The 19,018-nt window shown below is 50.3% G+C and overlaps 2 protein-coding genes across 2 annotated transcripts; one reads left to right on the forward strand and one right to left on the reverse strand.

Annotated features, from left to right (window-relative positions):
- Positions 1-890: 890 nt before the first annotated feature.
- On the reverse strand, positions 891-2,468 carry T069G_02794 (copper fist DNA binding domain-containing protein; the record flags this gene model as incomplete). The annotated part of the gene is made up of 3 exons (XM_056170004.1): positions 891-1,891; positions 1,976-2,134; positions 2,393-2,468. The coding sequence occupies 3 exons, from the start codon at positions 2,466-2,468 to the stop codon at positions 891-893; spliced, it is 1,236 nt and encodes a 411-aa protein (XP_056030896.1).
- An 11,642-nt stretch (positions 2,469-14,110) lies between these two features.
- T069G_02795 (phytochrome region domain-containing protein) lies at positions 14,111-18,466 on the forward strand (the record flags this gene model as incomplete). Its single annotated transcript, XM_056170005.1, has 4 exons — positions 14,111-15,451; positions 15,494-16,469; positions 16,528-18,068; positions 18,128-18,466. 4 exons carry the CDS (start codon positions 14,111-14,113, stop codon positions 18,464-18,466), a joined length of 4,197 nt encoding a protein of 1,398 aa, XP_056030897.1.
- Between the last annotated feature and the right edge of the window lie 552 nt (positions 18,467-19,018).

The following is a 19,018-nucleotide window of genomic DNA, read 5'->3' on the forward strand; positions in this document are numbered from 1 at the left end:
CAGAAAGGATATAAAAAAAAGAATTCAAGGCGCGACCCCTATTGGGTCGTCCCGAGAATAAACAACGGTCTATCTGTCCCATAAAACTGTAATATGTGCAGCGACTCTGAACAATGCTCCGCCAAATGCGGGCTTGCAGCAAGAAAGAGAAAAAGCCATCATCATGTCCTCGTAAAGCCAAGCAAGCCATTGGGCCGGCTAAGGCCAGTGAGAAAAGATCCAAAAGAAAAATCAGGTAGCAGACGCATGGGACCCTCCACCCAACAACGCAGATCCAGCGTCATCAAGCAAAAGAGAGAAAAAACAGCCCAGCGACGCACCGATCAAAACCCCAGACACCGAAGCCTTGTCCCACCTTCATTGCCCACGTTTCCCCCCCTCCTAAGTTGCCCCTGGTCCCCACCCCACAAATTGTAGCCCGTGCCCCATTGTATGATTTCTAGAGACGAGGAAAAAAAAAGGTGTCCGCTTGTTTCCTAACCCGCAGGGCCGGTGTTTCAGCGGACGGGAAAAAAAAGGTGAAGGAAAGAGAGGCTGGCTTGAGTTGAGTCGTCCTAGGCGCTGTTCCGGAGCAGCCTAATCTGAGCCAGCCGTCTTGATCCCCAAAAGAAGCGAAACAAGGAAATTTGGATGCTCGCAAAAAAAGTGTCGCTCAAGTATAGCCGACCGAAATGAATCAGGTGTACGCCCTCCAGACCATAAATGCCCTTTTTTTTGTGTCGTTGTATATAGCGGGTTCCCAACGCCTCTGTCGTTAACGCGTTCAAGATGCCAACCACCATTGGGGTATTCTGTGCGCCAGGTAAAACATAAAAAAACAAATCAAAAGACCAAACAATAAAGGGGGGGAAATTGCATTCCCAAATAGAAAGTAAAAGCCCGAAATGCCATCACATTTCCCAGTAGCCGCCTAATGAGCCAGCGCCGAGGGTGTCGGTGTTCTCCTCTACCGCAGTGACGCTGCCACTGTAGTTGGGAATGTAGAAGGCGGGGTCGTCCTCGACCGTGGAGAAGTCGCCGGTGAGAGCTTGGTTGTCGGTCTTGTCGAAGAGGCTGTAATCCAGGCTGGCGAGGTCGACGTTGGGTCGGAGGAAGCTACTGCTGGTGGCAAATCCTTCAAAGTCGCCCTCGCCGCCGGGCATGAAATCTTCCACTTCAGAGACATCGCCGGACGTGGACCTTGTGCCGGCCAGGTTGGGCAGCTGCTCGGAGCCGCTACCGAAATCGAGCTGGCCGGTGAACTGCGTGCCGGCCTGGCTGTAGCTCGAGGGGGTGAAGCTTTCACCGTTTGCTTCCCTCAGGTCGAGGTGGCTCCAGTCAACTGACTGCGCCAGGCTCGCGCTCATGATGGGTCCGTCGCCGTCCGGAAGACCGCTGGAAAACAGGTCAAAGCTGGTGCTGCCGGCATAGGTAGAGTAGTTTGAGATGCCGGAAAGATCGAGTGGCGGCAGGTTGCCGTTGAGCTGCGAAAAGGTGGAGGCAGACATGAGAGGGGACGTCGCCTCCGACTTGACCAGGCGCTGTTCCCGGGCGAGGAAGTTGTGCTGCAACGACGCATGGCCCTCGTTCTGTGCTTGATAAAGCAGGTTGTCGGTGCTGGTGCCAAGGCTTCCGGCGCTGGCGGCCGAGTTGACCCTGTTGAGCTGATACGGCCCGCACTTTTGTGAGGCACGGTTGTGCTTGGCCGGCTTGTGGTGGCCGTGCTGGTCAAAGGTCATGCCAATGTCGGACGAGTGAATCGTGTTGGCCCGTCGCCGTCTTGGAACTGGTCGAGGAGGCAGGGTGGCTGCCTTCATTTCGCCCTCCGAATCGGACTCCGGCACGGTGTCCAGTGCCACGTCCTTCTTTCCGGCGCAGGTGCATCGTCCGCCATGGTTGCAGCAGCACGTCTCTGCATGGGAGGATGACAGATTAGAACCGGGAGCTTGTGGAGGAGGACACGCAGCCTCGTATTCTGTAAAACTGTAAAACTTACCAAGGTGTCCGTCCACGGGCGGTTGCAGGTGCACGCACTTGCTCGTCTTCTCGCCGCAATCGCACTTGATGTGAGCGGACCGGGACTTGCGCTGCGAGCGACAGTGCGCACATTGCGAGACGGGACGGCCCTTCTTGTTAATGTGTTGAAGAGGACGACCTGCAGGGCTGTCAGTTAGCAATTGACTTTTGCGACAAGTCTTTTCGTCTTCTCGTGTGTTTGCGTTGCCCATGGTGGCACAAGCCTTGATAGAGTTTTTGGCCGTATAGCCTCCGCCAACTGGCAGCTTCGAGGCCGACACGGACCAAAAAAGCCAATTCAAGGCCAGTCCACCATAGTATTTTTTGGAGATGGAGGGGAGAATGCCGGCCGCGGGGCAGAAAACCACTTTGACTGGGTTATATGCGGGCGACTCACCTGAATGTTGACAGTTGCTGACGCGGTGGCCGCGCACGCAAGCCTCACAGGCAAACTTCTCGCCGTCAATTATCATCATGGATGAGGCTGTGGAACTGCGGTTCTAGTGAGGACAACGGGCGGGTTGCGGTTCAGAAGTGATGGATTAGAAGAAGAGTTTAAAGGTCGCTGGCGGGCTGGTGTTCGGCTCTGGATCGGCGGCTCGGGGCACGGGGAAAAGGGCAGGGCCAAGTTGGGTCGAGCAAACAGGGCCGAAGCAATTTTGTGTGCGTGTGCGTCTGCGCTATTCCGCCGAACCTGGGGGGTGTCTGTAGCTACTAGTAGGCAGAGTGGGAACTGATGCACAGTTGCATGCGCTACAGGCGCATCAGTAGCTAGAAAGGGGAATGCCAAACCCGCCCAGGTTGAAGACTTGTGTTGCAGAGCTGAACGGGAACGGGAACCTTGGCAGACAGACGCGGTGCCGGTAGATGAGAGAGAGACGAGACAAGAGAAGAGAGGAGAGAGAGAAAGAGGAGAGAGAGAAAGAGGAGAGTGACGAGAGAGATATGGGAGGGGAGGTGGGTAATGTGTGCAAGCAATTCTCCGCGTTGCTTTGCAACCTCGAGGTAGCTGTACTTGGATGCCGCGCTGCAGGGTCTAAGTGCAAGTGCAAGTACAAAGTGATCGAGTCTTGCGTTTGGGTGCACAGCTGAGAGTTCGAGTGGCCAAAAGTGGGCAGATACCTGAGTTAGATGGCAACCTGAACTGAACTGGTCGAATACAGGGGTTGCGTCTGCGGCAGCGCCAATGCTTTAATATTTGATTAAAAAGTGGTGAGCCGGAATCGAGTGGCGGCAGACGGTAACCGTCCAAGAGGTGCTGCTCCCGTGTCTGCCGTGTGTCCGTACAGGTACAGCTGCGGAAGGGCAAGCGAGTTTGGCGCCAGCTCTGCGAAAGCCACTAGCTCAGAAGCAAGCTGGTACGGATACCCAAGGTCGAATTAGCCAGGTCAGCCGGGGTCTGCTCAGTGTCGTCAACCTGCAGCAGTAGGCGGATCCAGCCAGACACGTTCTGCTGTGCGCGCACGCGGGTAACAATAGCCGTGGTAACGTGAGAAATGGTGGTAGTGGTAGCAGCGGAGGGGGGGACAATGACGGCAGATGAGGATAGCACGACTGCTGAAGAATGTTGCCCGAGTTAGGTAGTAGATGGTTGATGACAGAGACAGAGCCACTGATACCGAGAATAAGGAATCGGAATCAAGAAATAAGATTTGAAGAAGTCAAACAAGGATCGAAGAGACAAGAGATGAAGAGATGCAAGGAGGCAAAGGAAGCGCCCAACCAACGTCGCCGCGGACAGGACGGGCTCAGCTCAGCTCAGGACCGCTGGTTTATTCTTGGATCTCTGTCTGATGCGTGTAAGACGATGAACGGGCAGGAGCAAAGAGAGAAAATAAAAAAGCGGGAGCAAGATCGTCAGCCCGTCGAGAGGGCAGTGTTTCCGTATATATGTAGGCCTATGTATTGGACGGGCATGCAACCATGGAACGAGCTGGGCCTACGGAGCACGGAACGAGCCTCTCTTGTCTTGGTTCATCGCCTTGCTGCCAGTCAGCTCAGTTTCTGGCTCGTGCTTGGCCCCGAATTTCCATCAAAACAGCATCCTGAATCAAACACTGGCCGACGGTGGGCTGGCACAATGACGGTTGTCACAGCTTGCTTGGGGCCGGGGGTGCGACTCGACTCGACCTGTCGACAAGGGAGCTTCCCGGGCTCTCTGAGCCCCATGTCCCAGGTTCGACGCCGCCATGCCGCTTCCAGCCCAAGGCGCGTGGGACGCCGATGCAGACAAGCATAGAAGCACTCAGTTTCGCAGCGCAGTGCTTGTACCGTACAGTGCCAGGTCGGATCCTGCAGGCTTGCGGCGGCTCCGCTCGAGCGAAAGTGCAAAATGATACACGGGGCTCCAGATGCGTGGCGCACAGGGCGAAGGTGGTTAGCTGTAGTGGTAATGCGTCGTCGTGATGGTGTGCAGCCGTCCATGGTCGCATGAGTGGGATGCGCCCGAAGCCGTAGAATCCCGTTCGTCTGCCATTTGGGCCTGCGTGCGCGACCGAGCGTGGAGGAGCAGCCCGGGAAGCTCAATCCCAATCGCCCTCCATCTTGTCCGTCTTGTTCTCTCGCTCTCTTCTTCAAGATGCGATGGATGGATGCGCGAGAGAGGGGGGCAATGACAGCCAGCTAGTCGGGGGTACGAAGCGCTTGGTACCTGCATCCATCGAGGCAAGGTGCCTTAGCACAAAGCAGGTGCTGTAGGTACCTGTATGCCCGCTTAAGGTAGGTACTGGTACCCAGGGGACGGCCATCGGCGGCACTCTGGGGCAATTTCTGCTGCCTGCCTACCTCACCTATGGGCAATGCACTGCACGTTCTAGCCGTCATCAACGCAACACCAACAACAAACTGCCGTTGGGTGATTTCTGCTATAGATTGTGACTGTACAGAACCCATGTCTCACGCATTATTACATGTAAGGTGCCATTATTGTATAGTACTGTATAGTACTTGTATAGCACAGCTTTCGGCCGAGCTCACAGGGATTTCGCACCGACTGCCGACTTTAATACAGCCCAGTTGGGACTCCAACGATACGGACATGGACGCATTGCTCCGTCCCCAGTTCTGATATCCGTACAATGCAAGTACGGAGAACAAAAGTAGTGCTCCGTACGCTACAGGCTCAGATCCCGCGGCGTCTTGTCCTCTTTCGAGCCCCAGCCGGTCCCGTATCGAGAAGCGCCTGCGGTAGACCTTGGCCTTGGCGTTCGACGGGCACAACCTCTTCAAAGCCTAGCTAGCCGGTGCAGGCTCTCGAGGGCATTGCGCCATTCGCCCGCCCTGCCACGGCCTTCAACTAAACAATTTCGTGCAGTTGACCCTCTCCACCGATCATGTCCTTCGCTATTCGCGGCATGAAAAAACCCAATCCCAACAGCCGTTATGCTCCGTGGTGTGGGGACCCGTTTGGCGTTTGATAGCCTCTGGCCGATGATCCCTGGGGAAATTTTCCGGATATGCTCTGGCCCAAGCAAGACCCTGAAGAATGATGCCCTGTTCGATTCTTGCATCCGAACCGTACCGTACCGTATGTACCATGCTGTAGCTCGATGTCAGTTATTATTGGTTTGTATCCTTTTTGGAATTCCGCGGATGTGATAGGTAAGGTCTGATGTTTTGTTAGCCAAGCTGGGCTGGCCGGGTAACCGATTGCTCTCTCTCATGCTCTCTCTTTCAGTGTGTCTGTCTCTCACACTCTGCTCTGTCTGGTCGTCTTCGAGTCACGCCTGCTCCCCTCGATACGAAGCACGCGGCCCTTTGATCGCCGCCCAGCCGCTTCCTCTCGTCTGCACTGCCTGTCATGCCAAGCTGCGTTTGTGCAAGCGGCTGGTAGCAACGTCGGTTACGATCTGACATATTGGTCAACATGCGGGCAAAGGACATGGCGAAACTGAGTGCGGGATACTGCGTACGGGATAGCCATGATAGAATGTGCTTGGCCGTGCCAGAAGACTCGCTGCTGGTTTCTTGTGCCTGGCCACCCCTTTGAAGGCGTTCTCCACCGTCATCTGCGTCTTTGGGAACGGTACTCGGTCCGTGCCTGTGGTACTTTTCGTCACGACGGGGGCTTTGTCACCTTGATTAGTACAGGGATGGTGCAGATAAGCTGATACGCCGTAATGAAATGCACTGTACCATTGCATATTGGCTGGCATTCGGTACCGAGGAAAGGATTGAGCAATTCCAGAGGCGACTGACTAGTGCGTGATGCGCTTCTGCTGCTTCCATCCCCTTAGCTGATGAGGCTGTCAGTACCTTATTTCACCTTGTGCGACCACGGGGGTCTGCAGGCAAAATGTACGGTACAGTAGCAACGAAGAGAGCGTTCGGTAATGACATGGCCGAGCAATCCCAATCCCATCCTGCAGGTGTAAGGGACGCCTGTCCTGTATGTACTGTATCCAGTTGGCTGACAACATACATGCCGTACTCACCTTGGCGGTTGGTAGAGCTGCACCAAAATGTAAATGGAACCCTTCAAGGCAGCAGCAATGTGACTTGTGCCAGCACTATTCATGTCTGTGCATTACGAGGATTTGTATCAGAATAGACCTGCAGGCCACCTATTGGCATTCGGCCCATCGCTACAAGGCCTAGAGCTCGTAAAAGTCAATCCTGCGAAATTGAACGGCCAACAGCCCTTTGCGCATTGCATGGCGATGTCTTTGCTCCGCGGAGGTGAATTCAGGGGCGTGTGAAAGCAGACCCCTAGTGACGTAATTGCTCGTGCTCTTCTGCCCATGGACGATGCTGCACATGCTCACACTTGTGCCGGATTACCTAGAAACACTTCCAAAGAAAGGCCTTCCGTTTCGACCACGGTCACAGTACTGGAATTTGTCTTGGCATGTGGTGCTCTCTCTCCACCACAATATCAACGAGTCCTCGTGCTTGTACATGTGCAGTTAGCTACTCCAGACCAAGGGCTGCAGCGAAGAGTACTAGGTAGGTAGTATTAATAGGTGACTCCATCACCTTAGTGTAAGATCAGTGCAAAGCGTACAAGTCGAGATTAGTTCTGTGGATGGTAGCAGCACCATTAGGCCGATAAATCGCGATGAAGGGCAATGGCATGGGGGGTTTACGTGGGGAACACAGTAGGTGTATCTGACTCGTCAAATGGCTGACGGCTAGGCACTGGCACTGGGTTGATTTCCCAAACAAATGACTTGTCCTAGCTTCCCTTTCGAACCAGGAGCTATTAAAAGAGGATCGGCGCCAGCCATGCCTGTACGATTGGCTGCCACCATCGAGGTGGGCTTTTTGTTGCAGCGTGTTAGGGGTGGTCTGGACCGAGACCTCGTCCATCCATTCAACCAATACCACCGTGTTGCGTCCGTATTGAGACGCTTCTGCAGCAGAAATTGCGATGACCGCGCATCGAATCTGATTGTCCCAGGTCCAGCTGCATGATGGGGATGGTCCCCGAAGTGGCGGCTCAAGGGGGAATTACAGGCACATGTATGATCAAATGTCGAATGTTTGGCACTAATACGGTGCTTTGCAGGGCATCAAGGCACCTGTACCTGGTGCTACTGCTACAGCTCCCGTCTGTACGGAGCACGTATATCTGCTGCATAACAGCCCGGGTGAGGTCGTCTTCGTCTTTGCCCGCGGCAAGATGAGTCGGGTAGTAGCACCGAGCCAGGAGATGAGACTGCAGGCTCCTTTGCAGTGTGATGAGCACGCACGCACAGCTACACGTGCGATACGGTATAAACATCCATACCTGTGCTTGCTGTGCTCGTACACAACCTGCGCCTCAATCTGACCGTATCAAAAGCTCGTGACACCCACCTGGCGCCTGGAAAGGTCGTAGGGACCAATAGCCCCGATTTCTAGGCCTATCTCATCGACACTTTGCGGTCCATTCAGCTCGCGGATCAGACATGTCTTACTCGTTCTCTCATGCTCACTCACACGCATTGTCCCGTCGCGTGCGGCTGGGATATGATGCAATTTGAGGTTAGTCATGGACGAGCCCAGCCCAGCCTCTCCACCCAACGTTGCCTCCAGATCAAAGAGCCCACGGAGCCAAAGTTGGGGGGATGGATGAGGCGAGTTGGATGCGTGGCGTTCGCACTGTCTTCAGGTCGACCGAAAATGGATCGGAATCGTAGACGCGCCATGATTGGCAGAGACGACCTAGGAATCACAAGCGCCAAAACGGATCTCGAAATAGTTGATCTTCTAGAACTACACCAAACGCCCTCTGCTCATTGGACGTCGGCGAGGGCATCGAGCCCAGCAAGCTAAAACTTGGCCTTCGTCACTTCTGCGACAGGTCGGCCGTCGCTGTGTCCAACATGCTGCGCACATGTCTAGGGAAGCGAGGGAAGCACACCCCTGGCTGTCTTTTGCTCGTCTCCCACACCGAAAGAGCGAAGAAGAAGACGAGGCCGACGAAGCCATCACCAAGCATTTGCTTTGGGAGCTGAGCTGAAGAGCGCCGACGAGATCTACAGACAAATTGGGCGCGCCGCAATTGCGGCCCGACACGATCGGCATCGCCCGGAGAAACGAGCTGATGAATGTGTGCAATGTAGGCAATGTGAGGCATGTAAGGCCTACTAAGTATGTAGGTAAAGTGTGTGCGAGCTGCAGCCCCATGCAGCAATAATCGTCGTTGAAGAAGCGCCACGGGCTACCTAGCTTTAGTCGCGTCCCTTCGGTCCGGAGTGTATCTTCATTTTCAGCATGCGCCGCCCTTTGCGCGCCCGCTTCACGAGCCTCGTGCTCATATAATTGGAAGCGTGCGCCCTCATTCATACCCAACTTCTGATATACTACCGGCCTATCCAAATGCGCAGCTCGGGAAATGGCACGCGAACGCTTCGATTTTTGTGGAGAGAGTGACTGGCGAAAGGATGGATAGATGGATGCACTGCTTGCTTGCTTGCTCGATCCAGTGACTGAGTGATTGATTGATTGATTGATTAACTGCCGATTTGTCGCCAACGGTTAATTAATTACATGTGTCAATTGCCATGCCCTTTGCCCTCCGTTTATCCCGTCCGTGTGATTGGGCCGGTGGGCTCGATATCGGATCACAAAAATTTCACCCAAAAATCCCCATCTGCCCCGCCTTCTAAGCGCGCTGCCCGACCTTCAGCCAGTCAGTTAAAAGCCGGTCTCTTTTTTTCTCTTCCATCAGGCTGCCGAGTTTTTCTTTTCTCCCACACACACACACGCGCACACACACACACTTTTCTCGATAAATCGGTGCTGCTACCGACTGCACTATGACGTTCCCTCACAACCTCGATTATGCTCTAACGCTGGTCATCCTTCCCGTCCAGCGCGCGTAAGAAGAGGGGGTTTGGTTTCACGTCTTGGGCTGAAAGCTTTTCTCTCTGCCATCTTACGATGAAGCTGGGATGTGATTTTTCGCATTCAAAAGTCACTACCGCCCGCGCACAAACTTGTCAAACTGCTATGGCGGGTAATGCCCAGGAGCCACTGTTTTTGACACGGTGAGGTAGCCACCTATTCCGGCGGCTTCGGTAAGGCATCTTCGGATTCGAGAGCCGAACAAAACGGCATTCCGAACATGCACCGGCCTCACCGCGATTGATCGGCCGTTTGCCATCGGCTTACCTTTTGCTAAGAACTCTGACTCGAGTTCGATAACAGGTTCCTCTGGTGACATAGTGACACCGCTCATTCTGATGCAGTTGTGACTTTATCTAGTTTTGTTTTGTTTTGTTTTTGCCAGATATGACGTTGCTTTTATAGCTTCGTCTATCGACATCTCCGTTCATCTCCCATTGACCTAGATGTTTTCGCACTGGCATAGATCAATTTAGCTCGTTGCTGGGCACCCGGCTTGGAGATGTCGTTTTGTACATCAAAGACAGGCCGGGAATCAGCTGTAGAAACATTTCATCTCGTAACTTGTACGTATTGTAAACAAAAAAGGGTCATCTCCCAGCGCGGATAGGGCGGCCCCAGTCTATTGGTTTAAACATCCCCGGATACGTCGTACCAGTACGAGTACACGTACGGGCAGATCTCGTCTGCACACTCCTCTTCTGACTCGTTTCAAGACCATGAATCGTACAAACTGCTATCCTCGGCAATTAAAACCTGGATCTGTGGTGAGTGCCGTAGACTATAATTGCATGGTTAAACTCAATTGCAGCTTTTTCTGCCATGATGTCATAGCTGTCTTTCTCTCTCTCCTTTGATATCCATCTGACCGCTAATACGGGGTTTCATAACCACGGCCACACCGACTGCGTAAAGTGGTAAAAAAACGCGGTGAAAGTCTGTGATACATATCCTAGTTGAAACTATTCATTCGGCTTGTCGGCTATTAATAACCGAGGTAATCAATATTTTGCAATCATGAAGAAAATGATTACTTTAAACTATGTAATCGTTGTCTGCTTGAAATGAAGGGAGCATGGATAGAGTCGTTGGAAAGGGGGGTGAAGAAGCTAGAGTCATGGGCTCATCGATACATGTCTTGAAGGCTATTAACTTGCTATCTGTTGTGTGTTATCCTTTACTGGTCTATTTTGCTTAACGATAAGAATGTTATTGAAATGAATAAATATTGGTAAGTGAGAAGGGGATAGGATACATAATAGCAAAGACGAGTAGGAGTGTACTATATCAAACTCCACCTCCAAGACGACAATCATTAAATGGATATATAACATGCTTAATATTATTTTAAGACAGTAGTCGATTGTAAGAAGTTTGGTTCCATGAGCTATTGATAACTAGTCATTGAAGAACACATCAAGCAATGGACTGCTGATCTGCTTGTCTATAACACTCATGAAATTAACATATATGCACTTACTTATCAAATATACATACAAATTATGTTTCCAGAAATTTTTTCTGGATGATTTCTTCCCATGTCTGCAAAATGTGACACGGCGGCGACGTTTTAGAAGTGAACGCCTTGTCATACGCACCATAGGTATCGTACGCCATTGCGTAAACCAACCACTACTTTGTCAAGAAATGGATGAGTTTCTAGAGCAAATAACTAACTTTCTGCACATATGTAAGTAACATAGCCGTATTCAAAGCAAACTCATAGACCTTGGGTTCATGTGGCGCCAGGAGTCTCTGCGTTCGACCTCGTCATACATAGAGGAATTGACAGAGTCAACTTTATGCACCATAAACGCTACCTTTTAGATAGACTCAAGATGTAATAGTCAAATCGCATGCCTAGACAGTTATTTCGCATTCGGTGTACCGTATTTGACGCATACTTTTATTTAGGGATCGTCAGTGGTCTGGTAGCCAGCGTAACCTAGCGAACACTACAGGTATAGTACCTAGTAGGTATAGACCTGGAAGAATATACTGCATGTCAAGAATCGACTGTAGTACCTGTACGTCTAGCTTGACGATTGGAACCTGGTATAGGAAAGTCCTCAGATTTGTGTTTACGATTGGAAAAGGCAGTAAAATCGGACCTCTCTTATAAGTACTCATTAGAAACCCTCACGTTCATAAAAGATAGACAATTTTCAGTTCATTTTTAGGAAGCGTCAAGTTAACACAATCATTGACTAAACCCCTCTTGATGCTTGACCATGTTCAAACAAAATCACTACAATTTTGACATACGGGCGTCAGCGTTATCAACCCACTCAGTCAACATCAGACCCGCCATCTTGGCGCAGATCCGTACTCACCAAGGGAGCCCATATAAACAATTATATGAATTGAGATCCATGCTAGTAATAATATAATATCATTGTCCATCGATCGGTCTAACCTATTCTGATCGCGTTTCAGCAGATGCATCCACATTGTTCTCTCGGCTTTCATCCAAAAATTGCTCCCATTGTTTCGCTAAGTTAGTAGTCATTGACTAGGTCTTGCCTGTATATCCTGGCGTGGGTCGTACGAGTAGTCTCTTCAAGCCTTGCCACAAAAGTATTGGACGAGAATATATAGTGCTAGAGACGAGGATAGATAATGTTAGAAACGAGGACCTTCATGTTAGGAGAAGCCTCAAGCCTCACGGTAGATGTTAGTTGCTCTATACTTTGAATGAGACAACCATCTGAATCACCATTTATGCTTAATTATGAACAAGCATTCATATTGCATGTATATTTCACTCCCAGATACAATAATCTTGATAGGAATAGCGTTTCGGATAATAGATGGCGTTTCCTGTAATTTCATTACGCAAAAAACACATAGCAATGTATATGAGAGATGTTTGAACAACAACTGCATCATATACGAGGGCCCTTGTGAATGTGAACAAAGGCCAAATTGCAATTTTCCAGTTTTGCCTGCATTACGACTCATCGCCACCTCATACAACGCATGGCCAATGACTGTTGCTGATGGATCTGCTTGCAAATCGCATCCCCTGAAAGTGGCGAGACGGTTGCACAAACTGCCACATCAGCAAGTAAACTCAGTTTTTTGCTTCCAGCGTGTTTCAGAGCTGCAGCAATTCATGTCATATCTACGCAACGTGAACCAATAGCAGATGTTTGAGAAGCTCTCATTACAGGATGTCTCTCATCAGGAAGAGACATGTCTCGTAGATGCCCACTTTATTACCTGAGGTAGTACTCTGGTGAAGTAAAACCAAGCGATTTCATAAGGATCAGAGGCTGGTGGGAAATGGATAGTGTCTTGTCGCATTGTTGTTGGCAGAGTTTTAAAGCAGGTCGTGTTTATAATTGAATATATACGACCGGAGTTGAGGCAATAATGCAACAAAATGTTTAAAACCCGTCTCCCATATAATAGCCCAGACCGCTGGACTCTAGCAGCTGTACTTTGTACCTTGCAGGCAACGTAACAGATCTTTGGGGCTTTAATGGCGCCACTTAAATGCCTAGCTCACCCTTTGGCCGGACCATCTGTTCCGGGGTCTCCATCTTTCTGCTCCTGCTGACGGAGTACGGAAGAGCTCAGCAGCAAAATTAGAGGTCACAGCTTTGTTTCCGTGGAGTCTCCAGACGTTGGTACTGTAATACTGAAGGAAGAAGTAAAAGGAAGAAGAAAAAATTAAAATTTAAAAATGGAAATATATAAAAGACGGGGCAGAAAAAGGAGGAGCCTCAAGGAGAGAAAACCCTCACATGAGTCGCCGGCTGCTTTGTACAGGTGACCTCTTAAGTGTACACTCACGCGGGCTTGGCTGCCCTGGATTTATATTCGAGCTACCCCTCCATGCATAGTGATGTGATGCTGTAAGTGAGGGGCCACGATATATTGCTGTCCTGTGCCTTTATCTATCTGGTTTCCTCCACTGCCGGAATTGACAGGATTTATGTAGACATGAGCAGTCTGTTTCTTGATTTGATTGATTCACATTAGATAGAAATGTTTTAGATAGAAGATCAATAGGATTTTCAGAGTAATACGAGCAACGCCATCTACAAGTTGTCAATCACATGCGCTGCTACCCCTCACGGCGAAGCACTACGAGGACTAATCCTAGGACTCATCCATGTACTCCAACTTAGCAGGTACCTGAGGCTGTGGGTTTTATCTCTCCGAAAGGCCTTGCGATGCACCTAGAGCCGGATCTCGCCGCCTTGTACATACTTTTCTGCGCCACTGCGGAACTCGAAGTGCGGATTTTGCTTACATATATCTCGGTTTCCATAGCTGTGATTCGCGATGCTTTCTACCTTAAGTAAATTTGATCCAGAGTGACAAGTCAACACGTACATCTGTACACTGGCAGTAATGTACTGGTATCAGCCACTACCACCTCTACGGCATTACTCTAGGTACAGTAGTACATCATGTTGCAGGTACCTGGCCCGGAGCTAATGACGGAGATCTGCAGAGAATTAGCTGCATCAAGTTGTTCCAACTAATGCAGCAAGTCCGCGTTGCCTCACCTGCTCCCTCCAGCATCATCCCATTCCAGCTTTTCTTGCATCTCCTAAAGATCCTCTTCACTTTCGTTTCGTTTCGTTTCCTTTATCCTACTTCTCGCCTGAACACCCTTACTCGCCGGAAATCGCTCCCAAGACCGGCATTGACCAACTATCCTGACCTACTCCCCCGCCTTGGATCGCGACACAATGCGCTTCGCCTAGAACACAACACCATCACGACATGTGCATATCTGACGCCCTGTGCTTAACAAGCAACCGCTCAGATAATGGGCTCGTCACACCAAGATGAGTCGGAGAGAATCTCAAGCGAATCCACCTCGGCAGATGGGAATATGGGGTCGGCAAAGGACGACGACGATCGGGCGCCCACTTCCGCAGGGTCTGAGCAGCCGCTGAGCCATCGCTCTCCTTCTTCAGGTCCTGTTCTCGCTGGCGCGGATCGAGTCTTTCCAATCCGCTCTGTAGTTCGCGTCGACCCAATCCCAGATGAAGTCCAATTCCCACACTTGGCCGAGGCCGATAACCAGGCCCGCGGCATACCGGTACATCTTCTCAGCTCTATGAACCGAACAGACTCCTGGGGCGACGCGCGAAGGTCAGAAACTGAGCCTATGTCTCCAACATCACCATCTGCATCAAACGACCGAGCCGCCCAAATCCGTCAGAAGAGGGCCATGAGCGGGCCGTATAGCAGTCTTCAGGCAGATGCGGTTCGTCATAGTTCATCGACCCCTCTAAATTTAAACATATCTACTTCAGATCTAGACGATGATGAGTCAGAAGCTCGCGATGGTGAAGAAGCGAAAGACGATTCAGGGAAAGACGACTCAGTAGCCCCAACTGACGGATCATCTGGGAATTTGGACAGCTTGTCAGCCGAAGAGACTGTCCATATCGCAACGCGTTTTAAGCATGTCATGACAGACGATGGCCATGCCGTCATTACTGGGAGAGATGGAGTTTTGCAAAAATGTGAAGATGAACCTATTCATATTCCTGGTGCTATTCAGAGCTTTGGTGTCCTTTTGGCCATGCGCGAAGAGGAGGAAGGCCAATTTGTTGTGCGATACGTCAGCGAGAACAGCAAAAAGCTCCTGGGTTATACGCCTCAGCAACTATTCCAACTTGAAAGCTTCCTCAGCATCCTGACCGAAGAGCAGCAAGACAACCTCCTGGATCATATTGACTTTATCCGAGATGAGGATGCTGATCCTGCCGCCAACGGACCCGAAGTTTTTAGCATCTCGATACGGCCCAGAAAAGAGAAAAAGAGCGTCAAGCTCTGGTGCGCCATGCACATCAACCCCGCCCACCCCGATTTGATCATTTGCGAATTCGAGAAAGACGATGACAACGAGTATCCTCTTAGGCCCCCAGAGGAGAAGAACGAGCCTATGCCTACTGGCACCCTCAACGGCAATCCTACGTTGGAGCAGATTGAGGAGAGTACAGAAATTCTAAGCAAGCCCCTAAGAGTCTTGCGTAGCGCCAGGAAAAAGCGAGGCGACCAAGGAGCAATGCAGGTGTTTGACATCATGTCTCAAGTTCAGGAGCAGCTCTCCTCAGCCCCCGACCTCGACATCTTTCTAAAGGTCCTCATCGGCATAGTTAAGGAACTCACTGGATTTCATAGGGTCATGATATATCAGTTCGACGCCTCGTGGAACGGCAAAGTTGTGGCCGAGCTGGTCGATGCTTCAAAGACGACCGATCTCTACAAAGGACTCCATTTTCCGGCATCAGATATCCCCGCTCAAGCGCGCGATCTATATAAACTGAATAAAGTTCGGCTGCTCTACGACCGAGACCTAGAGACTTCAAGAATCGTTTGTCGGACGCAGGAGGATCTTGACGTACCCTTGGACATGAGCCACGCGTATTTACGGGCCATGTCTCCCATTCACCTGAAATATTTAGCCAATATGGCCGTAAGATCGTCCATGTCAATCTCCCTCAATGCATTCAACGAACTCTGGGGCCTGATGGCATGCCATTCTTACGGAAATCACGGCATGCGAGTCTCCTTTCCGATTCGAAAAATGTGTCGCTTGGTCGGGGATACAGCTTCGAGAAACATCGAGAGGTTATCGTATGCATCCAGGCTGCAGGCTCGCAAGCTAATCAACACTGCCCCAACTGACAAGAATCCAACTGGATATATCATTGCGTCCTCTGACGATCTGTTGCGGCTGTTCGACGCGGACTTTGGTCTGCTTTCCATTAGAGGAGAGACCAAGATTTTAGGCGTGATTGAACAGAGCCAAGAGGCTTTGGCAATGCTCGAGTATCTTCGGATGCGTAAGCTGACATCGGTGGTTGCGTCGCAGGATATCAGAGAAGATTTTCCAGATTTGCAGTATCCTCTTGGATTTCAAGTCATCGCAGGTCTTCTCTATGTACCCTTGAGTCCTGGTGGTCACGACTTTATCGCTTTTTTCCGCAGAGGTCAGATTAAGGAAGTCCGATGGGCTGGAAATCCATACGAAAAGACACTTCGAGAAGGCACTAAGGAGTATCTGGAGCCTCGTGCAAGCTTCAAAGTATGGAATGAACTAGTCATTGGCAAATGTCGCGAATGGGTTGAAGAGCAGATCGAAACCGCCGCAGTCCTCTGCTTAGTCTACGGTATTGTTCTAGATATTAACATTATTCGACCAACGTATACTAACTCACGTTGATATAGGCAAATTCATTGAAGTTTGGAGAGAAAAAGAGGCCGCTCTACAAAATACTCGGTTAACTAGACTTTTGCTTGCCAATTCAGCGCATGAGGTCCGCACACCTCTCAATGCCATCATCAATTACCTTGAGATTGCTCTTGAGGGGTCTCTCGATCAAGAAACTAGAGAAAATCTTGCCAAATCACACTCGGCTTCAAAATCGTTGATTTATGTCATCAATGACCTCTTGGACTTGACCAAGACCGAAGAAGGGCAGAATTTGGTAGTACAGGAAACTTTTGAGCTCGCCAACTGTATAAATGAAGCTCTAGATCCGTTCCGAACCGACGCCGAGAGGAAAGGAATTGACTATCAGGTCAAGCACCATCCTGAGTTGCCTAAATTTGTTCTGGGTGATAGCCGACGCGTCCGCCAAGTCATTACGAATATTACGGCAAATGCGATAGCACACACAACATCTGGATATGTCAACGTGGATATCTTTGTTGCCGATGTTAAAGAAGATGGGCAAGTTGTTATTGAAATTGTGGTTGAAGATTCTGGTAGTGGTATGACTCCGGTGCAAATGGATGGGCTCTTCCGAGATCTCGAGCAAGTTGGTACAGAAGAGTTTGATCTGCGAGCGCCATTTGAACAAAGTAGCGGCCCACAGGAGCTGAAAACCCTAGGACTTGGACTGGCAGTCGTTGCTCGAACCATCAGAAATGCGGGTGGGCAACTAAGGTTAAAATCGAAGGAAGGGGAGGGATCCAGATTTGTTATCCAGCTGCCATTTCAATTGCCCGATGAATCACCAAATTCGGAGGGAGATGGATCTCTCAATGGTCCCATCTCTTCTAGCAAAGATGTTTCGGCTTCAAAGTCAGCACCCCTGGCGCAGGAAAGCGAGATGCTTTTGATTGACCCAAATAAAACCGCGGGAGATGCTGCTTCTTTGGAGCGGCGGAGCCTTGATAGCTGGCGAAGTGGTGTAAGCCAGGACGGAAGCCAGAAGAGCGACGCAGACCGCCTAATCGATGCCATCAAGACCCCATTATCTCTTCAAGAAAAGGATTCGGAATATTTCACGCCTAAAGCCCAGGTCGCCAACACTTCTAACCCGATCGGCACGAGTTTTTCTATTCCAACCTCTATTCCAACGAGCGCGCCTCACCACCCTGACCTTACCAATAACACCGTTGAAGAAGATGGTACCGCCAAGGTTCGTGACTCGAAAATGCCCGTTCGAGCGATCAAAGTACCAGACGAATTCTTTGATATACCCCGGGCTCCTCAACATAAAAGGACGGGGAGCAATTCCGAAGCTGATACAGATGCTACCGAAACAAAACGTCCGCCCAGCTCAATCAAAAGTGCTGCCGCAAGTAGCGGCAACGCGCTGTGTGTGCTGGTCGCGGAAGATGATCCCATTAACATGAAAATCCTGATAAAGCGACTAGAAAGAACTGGCAATACAATCCATACCGCCGTCAATGGAGAGATCTGTGCGGCAATATACAACGAGAGCTCGTCTGACTTCGATGTCGTGCTCATGGATATGCAAGTAAGTGACGACCAATGTACAGCCTTTTGGAGAATGTTGAGGACTAACACGCGTTTCAGATGCCGATTGTTGATGGTTTGACCAGCACCAAGCTGATCAGAGAGATTGAGATATCACCCGAGCACAAGGGTCATTCAGCTTTGGCCGAAAAATGTGGCCGAATCCCGATATTTGCCGTGTCAGCTTCTCTCGTCGAGGAGTTAAAAGACAGATATGTCGAAGCCGGCTTCGACGGATGGATCTTGAAGCCTATTGACTTCAGGAGACTCGCAACGCTCCTTCGGGGCATCTACGATACTGAAACGCGAAAGTCATGTATATACGTTCCTGGACAATGGGAAAGAGGTGGCTGGTTTACGGAATCCGCGGAGACTGAGATAAACGATGCAAAAGCTTGATGAAATTTTTCTTTAGTGTATACGACTGTTACGGCATGGGGAGAAACATATACGGAAATACCTGTGGGCGCGAGGGTCTTGTTTTTTGGGAGTTTTACATCTTTTTCATGTAATATTTTTCTTTTTGTATGGATACGAATTGGCAATAGACGAGCCATTATAGAAAGCAATGAGGGATGGCGGTAGGAACACACGGCGGACACACGGCGGAGTTGGCATGTTTTTATTACAGCAGATTAAGTCAAGAAAGCGCTGTTGTGACGGCCAGATCTTCTGCAATGCATGTGCCATCTTGACGATCTTGACGATCTCCATCTTCTAGGTTATTTGCCGTCAACCTGCCTCCAAGCTTGCCTTCTATCATCGAGGGCACGCATAGAACCTGTCTATCCTTAGTGATCCCCTGCAGCATCTAGAGAGATGGCATCAGCTATCTACACTTTGGCAAGCTAGGTATGTAAGGATAGATGCTTGATATATCGGATGAGGGAATTCATTAACATCGTATTGGTATCTATTCAGCCTAAACATATAATATCTAAACAGTTTTAT

Source organism: Trichoderma breve, chromosome 2 (assembly GCF_028502605.1).
Source record: "Trichoderma breve strain T069 chromosome 2, whole genome shotgun sequence".
In the NCBI taxonomy this organism is placed as follows: domain Eukaryota; kingdom Fungi; phylum Ascomycota; class Sordariomycetes; order Hypocreales; family Hypocreaceae; genus Trichoderma; species Trichoderma breve.